A 25,903-nucleotide genomic window follows, 5' to 3' on the forward strand; every position below is an offset into this window, starting at 1 on the left:
TGCTTTCAAATGATGGAATGAAGCTCGAATAGTGTCCTTCTTCAAGTCAAACGATGTTCTTCCAACATTCACCCTTTGTCTTTGTATCTGGATATGCTGCCATGCAAGTTACTGTTGTTGTGTATTTGTTTTGCTATGGTAACAGCGTCATGTTATTCAAATGGTAGCATTGGCAAATCCCTACCACCGAGTAATCCTAGAAGCCTAAAATCGTATAGGGCTGTAAATGTAGGGCACTTACAGTCTGATTTCCAAGTTTAGTAACGAAATTTCTTCGAAGGCGACAAAGAGTCATTTCTAATTTCATCCGACCGCTGGAACGGTTCCTTTCACTTATTAACATTTTTACTAAATCGTACCTATATTAGGGCTATGACTTTTTGACATTATTTCTCAAAAATGATTTCCTGTAGCAGGGATGAATGAACTTTTGCCTAATAATCACTACGCTAGCGTTTATTCCATTGAAATAAAAAAAAAATTTCACGCACAAATCGATTTTAAAAATATAATTTTTTGAAAAAATTTATGAAATGAAAAAAAATTTTTTCAATAAAATTTTTTTTGTTGCACTAATGAATAAGTATAAGCCTACTAATAACTATAATAATGTTTATTTCATTCAAATATTGAAAAAGGTCATGCACAAACCACTTTGAAAAAAATTAAAATTTTTTGTTTTTTGTTAAAAAATTATATCTTTAAATAAAAGCGTTTACGACATTTTTACGATTCTCAGAATTGAAGAAAATTAGTAAGAAATAAATATTATGTCAGTTTAATTATCTCATTTGACTATAAAGTTTATTTTCAATTGTATATCTGCTTACAGTGACTTCAAAAAATTGTCCATAATTTTGATAAATTGAAATTTTAAAATCATTTTGTGCGTGAGGTTTTTCCACCGAATCACCTTATAATTATAATTTTATGTAATCTTGTGGCAAAACTCATCACGCTATGATACAGGGATATGAGGTTGTAAAGATTACTTTGTTAGATTTCATATTAAAATTTTTTGCATATCCAGCAGGCAGCGGTTAGAAAGATTTTCTTTTCATTGGGCGTATAATAACGTAGAATGTTACCTCGATATGTAATTAAAAACACACACACAGCAATTGCTCTGTGGAAAAATCCACTGTTTTTGAATATTCTAACAAATTTTTAATGGAAAAAATGGTAGACTCTTGCAGGTTCTGGAGCAAAGCAAATATATTTGGTCTTACCTACACAAAAATTACCATATTAAATTGAATCAATAATGCCCTTTGTTGAAAATTGATTTCATTTCCCATTTGAATTTTCTCTTTTAATAATTAAGTAAATTAAAACGTAACCCTTGCGATCTAATTTTAGAACGTGCAATTTTCTAATTTCTGGAAGGTCTAATTTGTGAGATTCCACAGCATTTGATCAACTATGTAGTATTTTCCATTGAACCCATTTCATTCTCATAAAAATAAAATAACGAAATGGTTTGTGTATTTATTCCACAGGGACTATTTTTAATATGATTAAAAGTTCTAGTCCACGTTTAAATGAAATACTTTGTTTTGATTATCCTGGTTGCCATATTGCACGTAAAGGCTGTCATCAGGCGTTGAGTCCAATGCATAATTATTAAGCGCCAATGTTAAAAGGTCAGATCGGTTGGCCAATGCAACTACGACATAGGTACAATTTGGTAGAATTTCACAGGCCGAAATGGGACAGGGCGGCTTGAAAACTGCTAAAGATTTCCCTGAAAAAATAAAATGAATTTTATTATTTTTTTAATAGGAAATGTTTATATATAGATACAATAACAATTTATATACGATAACAATTTTTCCTTTATGTTATAGAAAAAAATTGTAAAAATTAGTAGACCAATTATTGGTATGTTCCAAAACTGCAAGAATCTACTAATTTTTACTATTTTGTCATAAAGGCAAAATTGTTATCTTTGTAAAAATTTGTAGATTCTTGCTGGTTCTGGAAATGGCGTTATATTACATAAAGTTGTACATTCTAGTTAATATAGTTCAATCGTGCGAAGCCGTAAAAAAATATTATGACAGCTTGAAGAGCATTCAAATTAAATATTCTTGTTGTTGTAGTATCTGATTCACCCTATATATATATATATATATATATATATATAATTTTTCCATTACGTATGGCAAAAGTCGTCCGACGACGTCAAATACTGTCGCCATAAAGTTCATTTTCCGGCCGTGCATTTTCACAAACAAATAAAAATGAAAAATTGAAACGTAAGTTTTCATTTATTTTAAGTGAATTTATTTAATATTATATACGTTTTTTGGTGTTTCAGTACTTATATTGGTAAAAATTACTACAAAACAGCAATTTGAAATGCTGCTTGAAAAAATGGAAGCCCACCCAAACGTAGCTCGTGGAGTCAGACTTTTTGGCAAAACTAAAGCCACTTTTGATGACACGCGACATGACTCGCGTCGCAATACGGAATCGGCCCATAAAGCTCTGTTCCAGAACTAAAATGTCTTTTTTTTTACTACTCTTGCACATTTTGCGTTCCCTTACACACAATTTATTTGAAAGTCGGTTACTTCTTTTACAACCTTTACCACTTTTACCAGTTAGTGAAGTACGGGAACAGGCCATAAATGTAAACACCTGGGTGTATTTCAGGATTTAGTGAAATCGAGTGGATTTCGAAGCATGAGTGCTAACATGCCTCAAGAAACGTATGTATTCATTTTTTATTTTCTGTAAGAAATTTGGATTTTTTAAAATGATTATTAATTGTCGCATAACAAAACCATAGAATAATGGACAAATGCAGACTTTTATATCTAAAATGTTCGTCATAATTTCCATTAACATTTAATCGATCGTGGATTGTACAGTCGTACTAATCAAAATTGGCGAAGTAAGCAGACAAACTTCATTATTTGTCAGTAACACAAATGAGTTAGCGAATTGCACTACAGATGTGTTCAAAAATTGTCAAATGTAAGTGGCATAGCGTGAGTGGATTGAGTTTTCTCTATAATTTTATTTATTTATGAAAATAAATAAAAACAAATAGGTATATCTTTTATAAGTTGTTACCTACACCCTGCGTATTCAACTTACCTGTATGCAGTTCCCACAAACGCAAAGCATTGTCTCGACCTTCCTTGTCAGTTGAGAGCAGAACTTTACACATTGGATCCAATTTCAGTGTGGTGACTGGTGCATTGTGTCCAATTAACGTTGACCTGCAATTACCGGTAACCAGATCCCATATGAGTATTTTTGCATCTTCGAGTCCCGCAATTACGCAAGCGTTTGTTTGCGATATCGCGAGAGATGTAGTATTGCAAGACGGCTTCCATTTTTTAAAAAGTGTACCACTTTGGAGATCATATACTACAATAAAATTCGGTGTAGGTTCATTCAACTCCTTGGCTACAACACAAACATAGGATCCTTCATGTGTTATGGCCGATAAAGATGTTATAAAATCATGGTGAGGAATACGCAAATCATACAAAAGTTTCCGTTGTGATAGATGCCAGACGAGCAAGGGGAATGGTTTTTGCGTTTCATCGCCACAGACCAATATTCTGAAAAATAAAATAATACATACCTAAGTAAATTTTGAATGTAATTGGAAAATATGGGGAAAGAATGATTTATGAAGCAAACTTTTAGTTATCTAATGCTAAGTTTACATTTACGAAATCCACTCGATTTCAACTGTCAATTCCATAGCTCAAACGTCAAATGAAATCTCATCTGAAATCCATTGGATTTCATTTGACATTTAACCTATGGATGTGACAGTGGAAATCGAGAGGATTTCGTAAATGTAAACCAATCATAATATTCTGATAGACAGCTAACTCTGATATACTCGCATATATGTACGTCAATCTACTAAATTATAGAGATTTTCCAAAATTAATATATACATACATACTTCCTTTCGTGCAAAACAAAAATATTTGGAACAATTGTATGCAATGCAAGAACTCTAGCCAGGGACGAAAGCAGGGGGGGGGGGGTTCAAGGGGGAACTGTAATGAATGTACTCCATATTTGCTACAGTACAATAAATGAAATTCTATTGAATACAATGTATAAAGGGTTTTTGTGGACTTTATCTGGATGACCAATTAGAATTTTGTTTCACTGCAATTACCAAAATTTTTTAGTCCTATTTTAGACAAAATTGTTACTAAATAGGAGAAAATAATGAAGACAAATTAATTATTGTGCGTCAAAAACTAAAGTCTGCAATAGGTAGCTTAAGTTTTTGGATTAGATACCCAGCAAAATTTCGAGGAAGGGGTTCCATGCGATGACATGATTTCATGGCATCTTGTGCATTGGTTCAAACGAAGTCGTGAAAGATCCGATCTTTTCATCAGCTTTTGAACCCATACAAAGGAAGTCGTGAAAGATCCGATCTTTTCATCAGCATTTGAACCCATTCCATCGATCCAATAGAGATGAATTTTGTGTTTTTATTTATACAATATTTTCTAAATATATAAGATTAATTATTTACAATAGGCTTGATGTTGTCGGAGACTCGATATCAACCAACGTTTTCAAAATCTCGTCGTAATGATAATGTCATTGGGTGCAAATGGCATGCCAATGCATTGGTGTAAATGACATGCTTTGGATCCAAAAATGAATAGCATCTTTTGGGGTCCACCCTCATATAAAATTCATCGATGAAGATGCTAAAAATATGACAAGCCAGCTCACTTTTGCTGGGTAGGTAAATCTGCTGCAATTTGTAATGTATAAATTATTGTACCCTCAGCCTTTAGGCTAGGGCTGCTCATACAAATACAAAAATATTTTGTTATTGTGTTGGTTTTGAAACACAAACATTATGATAGTTTCCGAACATACCGTTCAGTCTGATTTTATAAAATGTACGAAAAATAATTCATGTAAACACATTCTACAATTACACGGATAAGCTAATAATTACCATACACATTCATTATTTTCAAGAGAATCAAGTTTCGTTTATTGTAATATACATAATGTTTTTTTTCGAGTAATGTTGGTTTGTTGGGTTGGCTTGTGTAATGGAAAAAATTCTGTTTTGAACATTTTCATTTCAAAAACAAAAGCACTCTTTTTTAATTGTGTGAGTGAGCAAATTGACACACACCGACAGCACGTGCGCCCCCAATCAAGCAGCCATACTCCCTGCCAGCAATTGGAAGTGAGTTTTATCTAATTTTATAAATGAGAATCTTTTTGGTGTCTAATTTTCTGTAAAAAATGCGACATTTGTCTAATATACAACAACAATTACATTGTTATCCAATTTGCATCGTATTCAGTCAAAATTTAGATAAAAATACGATAGGCAAATAACAATAACAATTCTGTATCATTGTGATGTCTGTCTATTTTCCATCGTTTATTTGGATACAAATGAGATAGCTTGCATTTATTTTTAGAACTGTTGTAATTTGAACAAATAAGACGTTTGTATACAGATGATTATATGAGCCGGTTGTGCAATGGTAGGCATGCTCGCTTTGCAATCTGAATGTCCGGGGTTCGATTACCAGGTCAGGCGACATCACATTTTTCAAATGAAAAAATTAATATGAGCGACAAAAATTCTAAAAACATACTCGCATAAAATATAAAATATAATGAATTATAAATAAAAAACCAAAAAGCCAAAAATAAATCAAACAAAGGATTAAGAACCAATGGGTCAACAATAATAACAACACATAAAATAAAAAAAAAAAATTAAAGCAAATCAAATAAAAAAGAAAGAAAAAATATTTTTTTCTTTTTATTTATTATTATTTTTATCAATGTTTTAGCTTATATTAATGCTTTATAGCTTATAATAATTTTGTCATTCAAAAAAAAAAAAAAAAAAAAAAAAAAATGTCGACTGGCCTGGGAATCGAACCCGGGCATTCAGATTGCAAAGCAAGCATGCTTACCATTGCACCACCCCATATTATCGTTTTAATAACTTTCTGCAGTGTCCAATGAGACACTCAAAAAAGTATCTAATGAGTGGAACAGTTCCTCCCGAGAGCATGATCTTATTGGATAAGAATGCGACTATCGCATTCGTTTGTGCAATCTAATTGAAGTGACTCATTGGACAAGAAACAGATAGCAAATGTTTGCAGGGCTTTAGGCCAGCGACGACCACAGAAATACAACCAAAGCGAAGACATGTATGAACGTATGAGTGAAAAAAGCAACAACCACATTATGTTTTTGTTTGTTTTCATTCATTTACACTGTACGTGAGAGAGAGAAGCAAATGCAAAAACAACTCAGTGGGCGCCCTCACTATACGATCTAAGCAAAGAAGCTCGTCCCTGCTTTAGGCTAACGAGCTTGTGCTTGGTTTACATTCGATGTCGTTTCGTGATTTCGCGCAGAATCAAGAAAAAATGTATCATGATTTCGCATACAAAAATGAAATCATCTCAATTCGTGATTTCAGCGAAATCAACATCGAAATGACAGTACTCATGATATACAACAATGTTTTTGCCTAAAAAAGTAGCAAAAGTTGCAATGCTTTTCACGTATCACAATAAACAAGGTAGATCACAATAAACAATGTAAAAAAATATTAAATTACTTTGCTACAATGCTGTTTTTCATTTTATTCCCATATTTTTTAATGTTAATGTTAGAAAAAAGTGCGAATTGTCAAAAATTGCTTTCCCATACAAATTTCTTAACAAATTCGGGAACGGAATAATGACGGGAATTGCAAAAACTCTAGCAAAAATGCTAAAATCAGCGTATCAGCCTTCGTATTCAGATGCCAATAAACATGCTGCTAGTTTCTACTAGGCCAAATTTTTATAGCAGAAAACAGGATAAGAGTGTGTAATTTAAAAAGAAATGCAAGTCTTGCTATATTTCGGAGTACTGTAGTGCGATTCACTAACTCATTTTTTTAAGTTACCGACAAAAATCGGTAACAATAAAACTCAAAATTATGAATGAACAGACAACACTGTTGCTATCGATAGAACTTCACGACTCCTTTTTATTGGTCGCTAACTTACCGAATAATATCGTTTATTACCGAAATTATAAGCATATTAATTTTAACAATTTTTGTCGGTAACTGAAAAAATAAGTTGGAGAATCGCACTACTGGAACGCATTTCTAACACTAAACGGGAAAACTACTACTATAGCATGCTGCCTTACATGATGGAACAGAAATGTTTTTCGTAATAAGATTATAATAAAACCATTTCATTCTGACATAATACACATAACGCAATAACTCAAAGATTAGTTGAAGACGTAACTTGTCCTAACAGACTGTGCTCCTTAATAGAAAACGAGCACAAAAGAGCACATCGAAACAAGAATGAAATCAAATTACAGCCTTTAGAACAGGGGTGAGCACGCCTGTGTGCTTGCACAAATTGTGAAAATGTACTCTTAGTTTTTTATGAATCATGAACAATTAAAACATTATGCATTTTTTTATTTATATTTCTTAATAATTTGCATTGTGGACGATTTTAGACAACATTAATGTTTAAAAAAGTAATGAAACATTAAGAAAAATTAAATATTAAATACAACTTTCCTAAAGTTAAAGAAACCAATCCCGTCGTACCCTTGTGAAATTTTGCATATGGACACGTTTATACCCTACACCACACTGCGATAAGGGGTATTATGCCTTTGTACATTTGTATGTAACACGCAAAAGGAAACGAGATAGACCCACAGTTCCTTTTAGGCCTATACATAGAATCACTTTCTGAGTCGATTTATGCATGTTCATCCGTATGCTCCTGTATTTTTGTTCGCAACGTACAGGTCGCATTTATTGTCCAATTCAGTTGAAAATTAGGGAACATCATTTTTTAAGCTATTGCTTTTGGTGAAAATCGGTTCAGATTTAGATATATCTGCCATACATATTTTCGACCGATTTCACGTATTTGCTGCACCAAATACGCTATGTACGTCGAATTTTTATGAAAATTGGAATCGGTTCAGATTTGGATATAGCTCTCATATATATTTTCGGCCGATTTCCCATATTTGCTGCACCAAACACGCTATATATGTCCGATTTCAATGAAATTTGGAATGTGTGACTGAATTCGGTATAAAAATAGACGTGCCAAATTATATCGAAATCGGTTCAGATTTGGATATAGCTCCCACATATATTTTCGGTATTTTTTCGGTGAAATTGAACCTGTAAGAATCTACTAATATTAAGTACGATAACAATGTTTCCTTTATTTATCGAAGAAAATAGTAAAAATTTTGAAGAAAATTTAGGACGAAATTGTAATCACAAAGGCTGACAAGGGTAACAAAACTGTAGTAATGTATAAAGAAACATATAAGAAAGGAATGAAAGATCTACTGGACGATAAAACAATATACAAGGAAACAAGAACGGATCCAACACAAAAATTTCAGAGAAAAAATAACAAAATTGTCATGGACCTTTACAAACAAAACCATATTACAAATCTGTAGAAATTTCAACTAACATCACATGCCTCTAACGCGCCTAGACTTTATGGCCTTCCTAAGGTACATAAGGAAAACATGCCTCTAAGATCCATATCGTCTTCCGTAGAAGTACCGTGTTATATATTATCCAAGCACGTTGGCAATCTTCTAAAAAATATTATAGTTGAAGAATACAACATTAAAAATTCCTTCGAACTTAAGAAGAAACTAGACGAAATAATCCTTGATGACAATGATATCTTAGTAACCTTTGACGTGGCATCATTATTTACTAATATACCGATACATTTGGCCATCAAAAACATAATGACACAGTGGAGGAACATTGAGAAACATACGAAAATACCAAAACAACAATTCTTGAATATTTTACAATTTTGTCTTAATGAAAACAATTATTTTATGTATGACGGAGATGTTTACACCCAAGTATATGGAATGCCAATGGGAAATCGACTATCCCCAACAATAGCCGATATAGTTCTTGACACACTCATGACGCAAATAGTAGACGATCTTGACAAACAAAATATTAAATTTAAATTCTTGACGAAATATGTTGACGATATGTTTGCCATTATTAAAAAAGGAGAGGAAACCAAAATATTAGATACGCTAAATAACTACCACAATGAAATGGAGGAAAATGACTGTATACCATTTTTAGATATAAAAATCCACAAATTTGGCAATAAACTACATACAGATTGGTATATGAAACCAACGGCCTCCGGAAGGATAATAAATTATCATTTTACACAGCCAATACAACAAAAACTGAATACTGCCACCAGTCTAATTAAAAAAGTATTAACACTGTGTCATGATAAGTTCATCAACAAAAATATAGACAAAATAAAATATATATTAAAGCAAAATAACTACCCGACCAAGATAATAAATAAACTTATTAAAAACGCATCATCCCAGAAAGAAACTAACAATAAAACATCTGGCAACACCACATACTACAGCGTGCAATATATACCAAGGCTTACAGAAACAAAACTAATAAATGAAATTATTGATAATGAAGAAATAGGTCTAGCACACAAAGGATACAGAACAACATCATCACTATACACAAAAACCAAAACAAAAATAGAAAAGAATGACCAAAATAATGTTGTTTACCAAATAACATGCAATGGCAACAAAGAAGACAAATGTGGAAAATTATACATAGGAACAACAAAACGAAGCTTAGCGACGAGAATAGCAGAACACTACAACGACATCAACAAATGTAAACAAACTACAGCTTTGGCGCAACATTGCGCCCTCACTATACGATCTAAGCAAAGAAGCTCGTCCCTGCTTTAGGCTAACGAGCTTGTGCTTGGTTTACATTCGATGTCGTTTCGTGATTTCGCGCAGAATCAAGAAAAATGTATCATGATTTCGCATACAAAAATGAAATCATCTCATTTCGTGATTTCAGCGAAATCAACATCGAAATGACAGTACTCATGATATACAACCCTGTTTTTGCCTAAAAAAGTAGCAAAAGTTGCAATGCTTTTCACGTATCACAATAAACAAGGTAGATCACAATAAACAATGTAAAAAAATATTAAATTACTTTGCTACAATGCTGTTTTTCATTTTATTCCCATATTTTGTAATGTTAATGTTAGAAAAAAGTGCGAATTGTCAAAAATTGCTTTCCCATACAAATTTCTTAACAAATTCGGGAACGGAATAATGACGGGAATAGCTCTCATATATATTTTCGGCCGATTTCCCATATTTGCTGCACCAAACACGCTATATATGTCCGATTTCAATGAAATTTGGAATGTGTGACTGAATTCGGTATAAAAATAGACGTGCCAAATTATATCGAAATCGGTTCAGATTTGGATATAGCTCCCACATATATTTTCGGTATTTTTTCGGTGAAATTGAACCTGTAAGAATCTACTAATATTAAGTACGATAACAATGTTTCCTTTATTTATCGAAGAAAATAGTAAAAATTTTGAAGAAAATTTAGGACGAAATTGTAATCACAAAGGCTGACAAGGGTAACAAAACTGTAGTAATGTATAAAGAAACATATAAGAAAGGAATGAAAGATCTACTGGACGATAAAACAATATACAAGGAAACAAGAACGGATCCAACACAAAAATTTCAGAGAAAAAATAACAAAATTGTCATGGACCTTTACAAACAAAACCATATTACAAATCTGTAGAAATTTCAACTAACATCACATGCCTCTAACGCGCCTAGACTTTATGGCCTTCCTAAGGTACATAAGGAAAACATGCCTCTAAGACCCATATCGTCTTCCGTAGAAGTGCCGTGTTATATATTATCCAAGCACGTTGGCAATCTTCTAAAAAATATTATAGTTGAAGAATACAACATTAAAAATTCCTTCAAACTTAAGAAGAAACTAGACGAAATAATCCTTGATGACAATGATATCTTAGTAACCTTTGACGTGGCATCATTATTTACTAATATACCGATACATTTGGCCATCAAAAACATAATGACACAGTGGAGGAACATTGAGAAACATACGAAAATACCAAAACAACAATTCTTGAATATTTTACAATTTTGTCTTAATGAAAACAATTATTTTATGTATGACGGAGATTTTTACACCCAAGTATATGGAATGCCAATGGGAAATCGACTATCCCCAACAATAGCCGATATAGTTCTTGACACACTCATGACGCAAATAGTAGACGATCTTGACAAACAAAATATTAAATTTAAATTCTTGACGAAATATGTTGACGATATGTTTGCCATTATTAAAAAAGGAGAGGAAACCAAAATATTAGATACGCTAAATAACTACCACAATGAAATGGAGGAAAATGACTGTATACCATTTTTAGATATAAAAATCCACAAATTTGGCAATAAACTACATACAGATTGGTATATGAAACCAACGGCCTCCGGAAGGATAATAAATTATCATTCTACACAGCCAATACAACAAAAACTGAATACCGCCACCAGTCTAATTAAAAAAGTATTAACACTGTGTCATGATAAGTTCATCAACAAAAATATAGACAAAATAAAATATATATTAAAGCAAAATAACTACCCGACCAAGATAATAAATAAACTTATTAAAAACGCATCATCCCAGAAAGAAACTAACAATAAAACATCTGGCAACACCACATACTACAGCGTGCAATATATACCAAGGCTTACAGAAACAAAACTAATAAATGAAATTATTGATAATGAAGAAATAGGTCTAGCACACAAAGGATACAGAACAACATCATCACTATACACAAAAACCAAAACAAAAATAGAAAAGAATGACCAAAATAATGTTGTTTACCAAATAACATGCAATGGCAACAAAGAAGACAAATGTGGAAAATTATACATAGGAACAACAAAACGAAGCTTAGCGACGAGAATAGCAGAACACTACAACGACATCAACAAATGTAAACAAACTACAGCTTTGGCGCAACATTGCATTGACAACACACATGCAGCTGATCTCGATAACGTCAGAATATTTGATAAAGAGAGAACCGAAAATAAAAGATACACAATAGAAAGCATAAGCATTCAACCAAAAATGGAACGTGCAATAAATAGAAAAGAGGATAAGGATAATACCAATGCAATATATACATTAGCAATATTTTAGTCGTATTCTAACTTCTGTGATTTTTAGCATTACTGTGATATTTACATTTATACATTTTAATTATTTTTGCATTTATTTTTATTTTATTTGTTGTGTTGTTTTTTTATAACCTTCAATTGACTAAATTTAAATGTAAAACTGACGAAAGATTATTTGTAAGTATAACATTTTTATGCTAGAAACACTAAAGTCCTTGGTCACACTAGATGGTTTCATTGAAACAATTTCATAAAATCCAGGGTTCCTAGGTCGATTTTCATACTAGAGTAAAATCATTAAGTTGCTGTAATGTGGAAATCAATTTAAGAATCCCTAAAAGTTTCAATGGAACCGCTCTAGTGTGACCTTCGACAAAGGAAAAAATAGAAAAAACTAATTATTGTATGTATATTCGTTGTCGTTGCCAGATTAATAAAAAATTACCCCTGAAGATGTTGGAAAATCCCAACGAAACGTCGGATAGAAAAATGGAATAAATAGTCTTATTTTTCATTGATAAACGTAGACCTAATAGCCCGATAACACGAAGTCTTAAAAATCATACATAAAAATTAGTAGATTCTTGCAGTTCTGGAACAGACCATTCATAGAAATATAACAGTAAATTCGGGACACCAAAATTTTTTCAATAAATCATTCCCAGGATATCTACTATCGTTTGAAATTAAATTTTTTCATCTCTGTTTTGATTGCAAAATGCATGTTGAGAATATGTATTTTATGGTCCAATTGATACTTTAATTTTTTGCAAGCAAATGTAAAGTTCTATGATATTCGAATTCATTTAACGTCTTCTGTACAAGTTTACAAGTCTTTTGTCAGAAGACCTACTGGTCTTCTCACAAAGGTCTATTTTGAAGAGCCTTTTCATAAAATTAGATAAAATCTTAATTATTAGATGATTCTATAAAAATCTAGAAAGGACATCAGAATCTAGAAATACATCGATCGATTTTATTTGTCATATTTTGTAGGCCTGTTTTATGACAAAAACGTCAGTTTTTAAGCCAAACATTAATATTTTGGCTTTTTCTGTCCACCATTTCCGTAAAATCTAATAGTTCTTCCAAAACGTTCGATGAAGGACTACTAGATTTTGTTCTTGATAAGCCCACAAAAATACATGGCGATCGGTTTAGTTTTCGAGTTGACACAGCAAAACGCTTTTATAAAAAGAGGGTTTTCGTATACGGCCATTTGCAACAAAACTTCGTGGTATTTTTTAAATTAAAATTCAAAAAGCAGATATTTTTTGTTCTTTCAGTTAAAGAAATTGAAAATCTTGTTACCAACATAAATAGAAAGCAAAAATTAATTATAATTGTGATATGAACATTAGGGCTATGACTTTTTGAAATTTTTTCTCAAAAATGATTTCCTGTAGCAGGGATGAATGAACTTTTGCCTAATAATCACTACGCTATCCTTTATTCCATTGAAATATAAAACAGTTCACGCACAAATCGATTTTAAAAATATAATTTTTTGAAAAAATTAATGAAATGAAAAAAATTTTTTTTCAATAAATTATTTTTTGTTGCACGAATGAATAAATATAAGCCTACTAATAACTATAATAATGTTTATTTCATTCAAATATTGAAAAAAGTCATGTACAAACCACTTTGGAAAAATTTTAAATTTTTTGTTTTTTGTTAAAAAGTTATATCTTATATTAAAGCGTTTACGACATTTTTACGATTCTAAGAATTGAAGAAAATTAGTTAGAAATAAATGTTATGTCAGTTTAATTATCTCATGTGACTCTAAAGTTTATTTTCAATTGTATATCTGCTTACAGTGACTTCAAAAAATTTTTTAAATTAAAATTCAAAAAGCAGATATTTTTTGTTCTTTCAGTTAAAGAAATTTAAAATCTTGTTACCAACGTAAATAGAAAGCAAAAATTAATTATAATTGTGATATGAACATTGTGCTATGACTTTTTGACATTTTTTCTCAAAAATGATTTCCTGTAGCAGGGATGAATGAACTTTTGCCTAATAATCACTACGCTATCGTTTATTCCATTGAAATATAAAAAAGTTCTCGCAAAAATCGATTTTAAAAATATAGTTTTTTGAAAAAATTAATGAAATGAAAAAAAAAAAATTTTTCAATAAATTATTTTTTGTTGCACGAATGAATAAATATAAGCCTACTAATAACTATAATAATGTTTATTTCATTCAAATATTGAAAAAAGTCACTTTGGAAAAATTTTAAATTTTTTGTTTTTCGTTAAAAAGTTATATCTTATATTAAAGCGTTTACGACATTTTTACGATTCTAAGAATTGAAGAAAATTAGTTAGAAATAAATGTTATGTCAGTTTAATTATCTCATGTGACTCTAAAGTTTATTTTCAATTGTATATTTGCTTACAGTGACTTCAAAAAATTGTCCATAATTTTGATAAATTAAAATTTTAAAATCATTTTGTGCGTGAGGTGTTTTCACCGAATCACTTTATAATTATGATTTTATGTAATCTTATGGCAAAACTCATCACGCTATGATACAGGGATATGAGGTTGTAAAAAAGTCATAACCCTAATGAACATCGATCTAATAAAACGAAGCTCTATATCTACAAACTATTTAAACATTCTTTCATCTTATGGATTGCATTGTATGGTCACCGGAGTAATAAGAGAAGACGATACGTCTCGAAGTCGAACGTGTATTGACCACTTATTTTCCAGAAAAGAACAGAAATTTTCACATGAACATTCAGCTATAGTGAAGACACAACTTTCCTATCACTTTGCTGTATTTGGATGTCTAGATGCAACTAAGAAGACACACGAAACAAACTTTAACTCTCAAACCGTGGAAATCCGTAAAATAAGTTAACACTCAAATAAGAAACACTAACTGGGAAGAACTCTTGACCAGATCAAGTAATACCATCGAGTTATTTAATAATATTTGTACCAAATTTAATGAAATATATGAAAACTCTGTTTCAAAGCATCCTGAATTCATAAAAAGGAAACCATATCCGTGGCTCACTGATGAAATCTTAAAATACTGTTACATAAGAGACCAGCTATAAAAAGAGTGGACACGTAACAAAAGCAATAAAACAAATGAAACCATTTACAAAAATTTTAACAATCAACTAAATAAATATATGATAAATTCAAAAAACAACTACTACTACTATCAACAATTCTTGCAAACTCGTAACAATATCAAAGGTACGTGGCAATTAATAAATAAATTTACCGGCATTAAATCAAAAAAAGACGACGAAGGCATAGCTTAAAACGTTAGAAATGAAACACTAAAAGATATCTCAGAAAAATTTGCAGTATACTTTAATCAAAATGTTCTCGATATCGTCCATCCATATTCAATAATAACACTCAATATAAAAGTAGAAAAAATTATTCCAAACTCTATGTTCACCGAATATGCAAGTGAACAAGAAATACATAATATACTGCGATCATTAAATCCAAAGAAAAGCGCCGGGATCGACAATATAAGATCAATAGACCTAAAGAATAACGCTGATTTACTCACTCCAATTATCACAAAACTAGTAAATGGTAGTATGAAGCAGTAATACCCGATTTAATGAAAAAGTCACATATAAAACCAATATAGAAGTGTGGTAATAAATCTGACTTCAACAACTACAGGACTACATCAATACTATCAGTCACTGAAAAGGTCTTGGAAGAAATAGTAGCGCGAAGACTCAACAACTTTCTTATAAAATACGATATTATAAATAAACAACTTGTTGGACACTTGCCAAACCATATCAATAAGTCCTTAAGCCTAAACAACAACTGCTTACCTCTATTTGTCGATTTTAGCAAAGCATTTGACACACTTTCTCATGAAAAACTGCTGAACGTGCTAGCAAAAAATGGTATTAGAGGACACATCTTAAAATGGTGTAGATCTTTTTGCGTAAATATAGGAGATGCCAAGAGTACAACAATATCGAATAGATTTGGAGTTCCGCAAGGATCAAAATTGGGTCCAATCCTATATATCATTTATTCAACTGAAATGGTACTGCAGCTGAAAGACAGCAAAGCATTCACATATGCTGACGACACAGCAATAATTGTATGCAACAAGTCACTAAACGCCGCAGTTAATACACTTCAACATGAATTACATAAAGTTACAAGATGGTGCCATGATAATGGCCTAATTATAAATTCGAAGAAAACTAATGAGAAAAACGACCATGAAACCATAAATGACAATTGTAAGAATCACCTGGAAATAGTGGAAAGCTATAAATATCTAGGATTACGCCTAGGTGATCATTTTAAATGGAAAATATATGTTCAGCATTTACAAACGAATCTAAGGCAATCAGTATACGCCCTTTATCACCTCGGAAATTGCGCTCCTTATTACGTATTGAAGCAGGCATATTATTCTTCGGTGTAGTCACATCTTCGATATGGAATAACAGCTTGGGGCAACGCTAGAATCTGCAGGATCCTACAGTCTACTCAGAACAGAATAGTGAAATCTATAAGTAAAAAACATTAACTAAGAACCAGAACCAAACATCAAATCATGAAAATACAACTAAACAACTATACAAATGTTAGGAACTACTCAACATTAAACAACTTTATTCAATTTCTATTATAAAGGAAAATACGGATGACACGAACTTAGCGAAAATTAAATTAAAATTAACCATGACCAAAATACAAGGCGCAGGATAGAAGGCAGGTATACAGTTCCGGTATATAAAAAACTCTAAATGAATTGCCGAAGCCTCTAATTGATGAAACCAATAAAACAATAAGAAAAAAAAATTTATTATAAAACGTTATTTAAATACGTAATATGATATATTTAAAATGAAGTCTACAGCCAATGATGGCAATTTGATGAAATACGATATTTGATTTTACCTTTTAACCACAGACAAGCTTAATATAAGCTTCGTGGGATTATGTAATGACGAATTGTACAACATTTTAAAAACTTTCAATAAAGGTAATAATAATAATAATAATAATAATAATAATAATAATAATAATAATAATAATAATAATAATAATAATAATAATAATAATAATAATAATAATAATAATAATAATAATAATAATAATAATAATAATAATGATAATAATAATAATAGTAATAATAATAATAATAATAATAATAATAATAATAATAATAATAATAATAATAATAATAATCATAATAATAATAACAATAATAATAATAATAATAATAATAATAATAATAATAATAATAATAATAATAATAATAATAATAATAATAATAATAATAATAATAATAATAATAATAATAATAATAATAATAATAATAATAATAATAATAATAATAATAATAATAATAATAATAATAATAATAATAATAATAATAATAATAATAATAATAATAATAATAATAATAATAATAATAATAATAATAATAATAATAATAATAATAATAATAATAATAATAATAATAATAATAATAATAATAATAATAATAATAATAATAATAATAATAATAATAATAATAATAATAATAATAATAATAATAATAATAATAATAATAATAATAATAATAATAATAATAATAATAATAATAATAATAATAATAATAATAATAATAATAATAATAATAATAATAATAATAATAATAATAATAATAATAATAATAATAATAATAATAATAATAATAATAATAATAATAATAATAATAATAATAATAATAATAATAATAATAATAATAATAATAATAATAATAATAATAATAATAATAATAATAATAATAATAATAATAATAATAATAATAATAATAATAATAATAATAATAATAATAATAATAATAATAATAATAATAATAATAATAATAATAATAATAATAATAATAATAATAATAATAATAATAATAATAATAATAATAATAATAATAATAATAATAATAATAATAATAATAATAATAATAATAATAATAATAATAATAATAATAATAATAATAATAATAATAATAATAATAATAATAATAATAATAATAATAATAATAATAATAATAATAATAATAATAATAATAATAATAATAATAATAATAATAATAATAATAATAATAATAATAATAATAATAATAATAATAATAATAATAATAATAATAATAATAATAATAATAATAATAATAATAATAATAATAATAATAATAATAATAATAATAATAATAATAATAATAATAATAATAATAATAATAATAATAATAATAATAATAATAATAATAATAATAATAATAATAATAATAATAATAATAATAATAATAATAATAATAATAATAATAATAATAATAATAATAATAATAATAATAATAATAATAATAATAATAATAATAATAATAATAATAATAATAATAATAATAATAATAATAATAATAATAATAATAATAATAATAATAATAATAATAATAATAATAATAATAATAATAATAATAATAATAATAATAATAATAATAATAATAATAATAATAATAATAATAATAATAATAATAATAATAATAATAATAATAATAATAATAATAATAATAATAATAATAATAATAATAATAATAATAATAATAATAATAATAATAATAATAATAATAATAATAATAATAATAATAATAATAATAATAATAATAATAATAATAATAATAATAATAATAATAATAATAATAATAATAATAATAATAATAATAATAATAATAATAACAATAATAATAATAATGATAATAATAATAAAGTAATGAAACATTAAGAAAAATTAAATATTAATTCTCCCTTAAATTTGCCTCTCTCTCTCGATTTTGCTCAGGTCTGCTTTAGAAAAATACAACTTTCCTAAAGTTAAAGAAACCAATACCCTTGTGAAATTTTGCATATGGACACGTTTATACCCAACACCACACTGCGATAAGGGGCATTATGTCTTTGTGCATTTGTATGTAACACACAAAAGAAACGAGATAGACCCATACTTCCTTCTAGGCATATACAGTTTGACAAGTAATTGTTTTCAAACTGAGAAAACGAACACTTTTCATGCATTAATTACTAAAAATTACAAATAGTTGTGATAAAAATGTCGGGTTTTTTGCAAAAATTAGTTGGTCGCCTTATTTAAGACCAAATTAAATGGATAAATAAAAAATTAATACGCTTAGTTCAACAGTAATAGCCAAAAGAATAATTAACATGTAACACAAGGTGCCAAGAAAATGTTTTCAAAATGTAATTAAGGTTCCAAAATACCCCATGTTTTCGGTAAATGCTTAAAAATCATGACATTTTATGAATTTTATTCTTAACAAGGATTAGTTGCTAACAAGTATCAGCAATATTAGGCATGGGATATCCCCACTAAGAGGGTTACCATATGGACCAAGGGGGTATCAGATCATATTGCATGTAAACAATGTCCTATAGGTCTCAAACCGAGAATATCTAAAAAACTAAGACGTTTTATGAGTAAAGTTGTAAACGTCGGAAACGTCACATACCTGTATGAAACGTATAAAAAGTCGTTTACGTCATAAACCTAACAATTTCTACGTTCTCTATATAATTTCTAATTAAAATTATCTCTATTACCTCTACTATAAGGGTTATTTGGTGTTATATTTGCAAATTATAATTATATTTAACCCTTTTTATACCCTCAGCATTTATGCTAACGAGGGTATATACAATTTCATACGGAAAAAATGTGCCTTATTGAAATAATGGTTTTAGACACCAAGTATGTTTGGACGAAATCCCTTTCAGACAATTTTGAGTTGATCCGTCACTCCGTCTGTCTGGCTTAAGCGTACGATAATTCTTGAACGGATCAACTGATTGGACGAAATCCGTTTCAGACAATTTTGAGTTGATCCGTCACTCCGTCTGTCTGGTTTAAGCGTACGATAATTCTTGAACGGGTCAACTGATTCGGTCCAAAATTTCGCTTTCGTAATATTTTGCCCACAATATATAGTTTAAGTTCGAAGATGGGTTATATCGGTCCACATCTTCCGGTACCTCCCCCACAAAGTTCGAAAATGTTCGGAAAATTTGTGTGCACGTTAACTCCTGAAGGGAGTAACAGATTTGGTTCATGCGTTGCACATCATGAAATTTCTACCAGTCTTATATGAAGTTCCAATATGGATTCAATTGGTCCATTTCTTCTGGTACCTCCCACACAAAATTTTGAAAATGTTCAGTTTAGGACCACCTCTCGAATCGCTTTGATTTATGTTGTAACAAAGAGTATTCAATGCCCCCTATACGATGGTACAAATTTCATCAGGGGCAAGTCCATACTTCCTGAGAAAATAGCCTGAAAGATGCAAAAAAACCCTCTGACACCGTGTGTAGTATTTGCAGTGCAAGATAACTCTCGAACGGATCTCCCTATTCGGTCCAAAATTTGACATTCGTAATATTTGTCGAAACTTAGTTTAAGTTCGAACATAAACCAAGTCGGTCCACTCCTTCAGGTACCACCCCCACAAAGGTTAAAAAATGGTCGGAAAATTGTGTTCACGAAATTGTGTTCACAACAACTCTTGAAGGGTGGGTACAATTTGGTCCATAGTTTACACATCCTAATATATAATATATCTTCCAGATATACATAGATCAAGATCGAATATGGGTTATATTTGTCCACTCCTTCGGTTACCTCCGAAACAACATTTCGGATAAGTTCACTTTAAGACTGCTCTCGAATAACTTTGATTTTTATTGAAGCAACTTGCATTCGCTGTCTCAATTACGACAGTAAAAGTTTTTCAGAAGCAAGTCCATATTTCTTGAAAAAAAACAGGCCGAAGGGCGTAAAAACACCTATGGCACCATATGTAGTGGCGGGAGAGCACGATAACTCTCGATCAACCAAACTTTGGATCTCCTAATATTTTGTCCAATTGTAGTTTAACTTTGAAAATGGTCCATATAGGCCCTCTCTTTTGGTTCCTTCCACACAAAAGTTCAAATTTTTTTTAAGTACAGTTCAGGATCTGTTCGAAGAGCAAGGTCGAAATAAATAAATAATTATACCGATGCTACTCTTTTTGCACCTTTTTATAGCGGTATTATGTTTTTCCTGGGTAAGTACATGCTTCCTGACATACTGGCACAAAACCTTTATGTTATACGGTGAACGACTGAAATTACTCCTAAGATCTACTTCAAAATGGAGTATGTCGACCCATTCCTTCAGGTACCTCCTCCACATTATTAGCGAGCTTTAGTTCATACGCCCAAATTGGCCACAACCTCCCTAATACTTAATTATTGGGGAAAAGGATTTTAGTTGATGAAGGTTTGAACTCGCACGGGTTGAGTGTATATCTCTGTCGGCAAAGCCGACTGATATTTTCTCAATTTTTAGTAAATATTTTGCTATTCAAGATTGTTTAGCATGTGTCAGTTGCAATGTATTGTAGTGGTTGTACAAAAAATTTGACATTTATTTAATATGAAATTAAATTTGTAAAATAATTCCCACCCGTTGTTATAAATGTATTATGTCCTATACATATGAATATTAAAATAACAAATATATATTCAATTATATTACAAGAATATTCAAAAAGTTTGAAATTTAACGATTTATTTTAACCATTTTCGTTCAGCGCCTTGAACGATATAGCCCAATTCAAACTCCATCTTTCATATCATGTGAACAGTACATTACAGAAATATGAAATGTTAATATTTTTTCTATTTCAAGGAATAAAAGACACTTTCAATGGAAGCAAAATCAATGAAATTAATATCTTTTAAATGTGTTGTTCTTTTTGTTGAAATAAAATAAGATCTCAAGAAAATCTAAAATGTTATTGAATTAGATTAAAAACAAATATTGTTGAAATTATAAATGTTTTACTTGAATTTTTAAGACTATGTCTTATCAGGCTAAAAGGTCATTCTTCAGTGAAAATACAGATTATTTATTTCATTTTCTGATCCGACGTTTCGCTGGTATTTGCCAGCTTCTTCAGGGATAATAATTTAAATATTTACATTAATTTTTTATTATTTTTGCAATTATTTAATAGTATATTTGTTGTGTAGTTTAAGAAACCTTCAAATTTATACAATTAAATGTAAAACTTGACGAAATATTAACTATTTAATAAATTTTTATCCCTGAAGAATCTGGAAAATACCAGCGAAACGTCGGATAAGAAAATTAAATAAATAATCTGTATTTTCACTAAAGAATGACCTTTTAGCCTGATAAGACATACTCTTAAAAAATCAAGAAAAAAGATCGAATAAGGTCGAAATAAATAATTTGTCGATATAAATGTTTTAATTCTGTCATAAACCTATGTTTTTTGGGTAGGTTTATGACAGTCGACGTTTCTGACGTATGTATTATACGTCGGAAATGTATGTCATATACGTCACAGTTTCCGACAGGCCATCTCTGTATGTGACGGAATTTGGTTTAGTAATAAGCAGGGTTTCGGAGTCGGAGTCGAGCAATTTTGTTGGGTTCGGAGTCTGAGTCTACAAAAATAACTCGACTCCGTGTAATTTTTTTCTATATTATGCCTGTTCCAGAACCTGTAAGAATCTACTAATATTAAGTACGATAACAATGTTTCCTTTATTTTTCGAAGAAAATAGTAAAAATTAGTAGATTCTTGCAGTTCTGAACAGACCATTTATAGAAATATAACATTAAATTCGGGACACCAAAATTTTTTCAAAAAATCATTCTCAGGATATCTACTATCGTTTGAAATCAATTTTTTTCATGTTTTGATTGCAAAATGCATGTTGAGAATATGTATATTATGGTTCAATTGATGCTTTAAAGCTGAAAACAGATACAACGTTTGATTAAAGTTTTGCGTTGGGCGTCGAGAAAAAAACAACAACAACAGGGCGACGACGATACCAAAGTCCAGCGTTTTTCTGTTTGTCGGCATATATTTCAAATGAATTTGAATTTTTCGGCATCATGCCCAACAGTGTAAAAACGGCCAAAACGACACAAAACTTTAATCAAACGTTGTATCTGTTTTCAGCTTTATTTTTTGCAAGCAAATGTAAAGTTCTATGATATTCGAATTATAATTGAGCATTTAACGTCTTCTGTACAAGTTTTACAAGTCTTCTGTCAGAAGACCTACTGGTCTTCTCACAAAGGTCTATTTTGAAGAGCTTTTTTATAAAATTAGATAAAATCTTAATTATTAGATGATTCTATAAAAATCTAGAAAGGACATCAGAATCTAGAAGTTAATCGATCGATTTTATTTGTCATATTTTGTAGGCCCGTTTTATGACAAAAACGTCAGTTTTTAAGCCAAACATTAATATTTTGACTTTTTCTGTCCACCATTGCCGTAAAATCTAATATTTCTTACAAAATCGATCGATGAAGGACTAGATTTTGTTCTTGATAAGCCCACAAAAATACATGGCGATCGGTTTAGTTTTCGAGTTGACACAGCAAAACGCTTTTATAAAAAGAGGGTTTTCGTATACGGCCATTTGCAACAAACTTCGTGGTATTTTTTAAATTAAAATTAAAAAAGCAGATTTTTTTTGTTCTTTCAGTTAAAGAAATTGAAAATCTTGTTACCAACATAAATAGAAAGCAAAAATTAATTATAATTGTGATATGAACATTGTGCTATGACTCATGGTTTAATAAGAAAGGTTAGCCAAAGCTTTATGTCAATTTAAATTTTTTCATTCGGGTATGCCTAAAACTTCAAAACAATATAAACAAACTGTGTATGTGTGTGTGGTGTTTGAATAATATGCCAAACAATTTTAAAAACAATCGAATTCAATGTTTTTTAAAATTGTTTTTAGACCATTTGTATGGAAGAAATTGGTGAGATTTGCATTGAAACAATCAGTTTATCATATTCACAACTCGATTATGTGGAGAAAACTTAACTCTTCATTCATTTTTCGCGTTTTTTATAAAATGCTCAAAAAATCCATTGTAAACAAACCCAATTGTTGCTTTTATTTTGAAGTTTTAGGAATTCAAGAAAAACAAGGGTTATATAGATTTTTTTCATTTAAATCTACCTCTTTACTTATACCATGCTATGACTTTTTGACATTTTTTCTCAAAAATGATTTCCTGTAGCAGGGATGAATGAACTTTTGCCTAATAATCACTACGCTATCCTTTATTCCATTGAAATATAAAACAGTTCACGCACAAATCGATTTTAAAAATATAATTTTTTGAAAAAATTAATGAAATGAAAAAAAATTTTTTTCAATAAATTATTTTTTGTTGCACGAATGAATAAATATAAGCTTACTAATAACTATAATAATGTTTATTTCATTCAAATATTGAAAAAAGTCATGAACAAAGCACTTTGAAAAATTTTTAAATTTTTGGTTTTTTGTTAAAAAGTTATATCTTATATTAAAGCGTTTACGACATTTTTACGATTCTCAGAATTGAAGAAAATTAGTTAGAAATAAATATTACGTCAGTTTAATTATCTCATGTGACTCTAATGTTTATTTTCAATTGTATATCTGTTTACAGTGACTTCAAAAAATTGTCCATAATTTTGATAAATTCAAATGTTAAAATCATTTTGTGCGTGATGTTTTTTCGCCGAATCACCTTATAATTATGATTTTATGTAATCTTATGGCAAAACTCATCACGTTATGATACAGGGATATGAGGTTGTAAAAAATTCATAACCCTAATGAACATCGATCTAATAGAACGAAGCTCTATATCTACAAACTATTTAAACATTCTTTCATCTTATGGATTGCATTGTATGGCCACCGGAGTAATAAGAGAAGACGATACGTCTCGAAGTCGAACGTGTATTGACCACTTATTTTCCAGAAAAGAACAGAAATTTTCACATGAACATTCAGCTATAGTGAAGACACAACTTTCCTACCACTTTGCTGTATTTGGATGTCTAGATGCAACTAAGAAGACACACGAAACAAACCTTAACTCTCAAACCGTGGAAATCCGTAAAATAAGTTAACACTCAAATAAGAAACACTAACTGGGAAGAACTCTTGACCAGATCAAGTAATACCATCGAGTTATTTAATAATATTTGTACCAAATTTAATGAAATATATGAAAACTCTGTTTCAAAGCATCCTAAATTCATAAAAAGGAAACCATATCCGTGGCTCACTGATGAAATCTTAAAATACTGTTATATAAGAGACCAGCTATACAAAGAGTGGACACGTAACAAAAGCAATAAAACAAATGAAACCATTTACAACAATTTTAACAATCAACTAAATAAATTTATGATAAAGGCAAAAAACAACTACTACTATCAACAATTCTTGCAAAATCGTAACAATATCAAAGGTACGTGGCAATTAATAAATAAATTTACCGGCATTAAATCAAAAAAAGAAGACGAAGGCATACATAGCTAAAAACTTTAGAAATGAAACACTAAAAGATATCTCAGAAAAATTTGCAGTAAACTTTAATCAAATTGTTCTCGATATCGTCCATCCATATTCAATAATAACACTCAATATAAAAGTAGAAAAAATTATTCCAAACTCTATGTTAACCGAATATGCAAGTGAACAAGAAATACATAATATACTGCGATCATTAAATCCAAAGAAAAGCGCCGGGATCGACAATATAAGATCAATAGACTTAAAGAATAACGCTGATTTACTCACTCCAATTATCACAAAACTAGTAAACGGTAGTATGAAGCAGTAATGAAAAAGTCACTTATAAAACCAATATACAAGAGTGG

General features: G+C 29.3%; 1 protein-coding gene across 7 annotated transcripts in view; it reads right to left on the reverse strand.

The window, feature by feature from the left end:
• Nucleotides 1-1,479: 1,479 nt before the first annotated feature.
• LOC141394327 (uncharacterized) overlaps nucleotides 1,480-25,903 on the reverse strand; it is a 387,129-nt gene continuing 362,705 nt past the window's right edge. For all 7 annotated transcript variants that reach the window (XM_073968593.1, XM_073968586.1, XM_073968587.1 and 4 more), the window contains exons 10-11: nucleotides 3,106-3,578; nucleotides 1,480-1,744 (exon numbers count right to left, since the gene is read on the reverse strand). In XM_073968593.1, coding sequence (XP_073824694.1) covers nucleotides 1,527-1,744; nucleotides 3,106-3,578 — 691 coding nt within the window. In that variant the 3' untranslated portion in view covers nucleotides 1,480-1,526. The remainder of the gene's footprint in view (nucleotides 1,745-3,105; nucleotides 3,579-25,903) is intronic.

This window comes from Musca autumnalis, unplaced genomic scaffold (assembly GCF_047663935.1).
Source record: "Musca autumnalis isolate F117 unplaced genomic scaffold, ASM4766393v1 scaffold_2, whole genome shotgun sequence".
In the NCBI taxonomy this organism is placed as follows: domain Eukaryota; kingdom Metazoa; phylum Arthropoda; class Insecta; order Diptera; family Muscidae; genus Musca; species Musca autumnalis.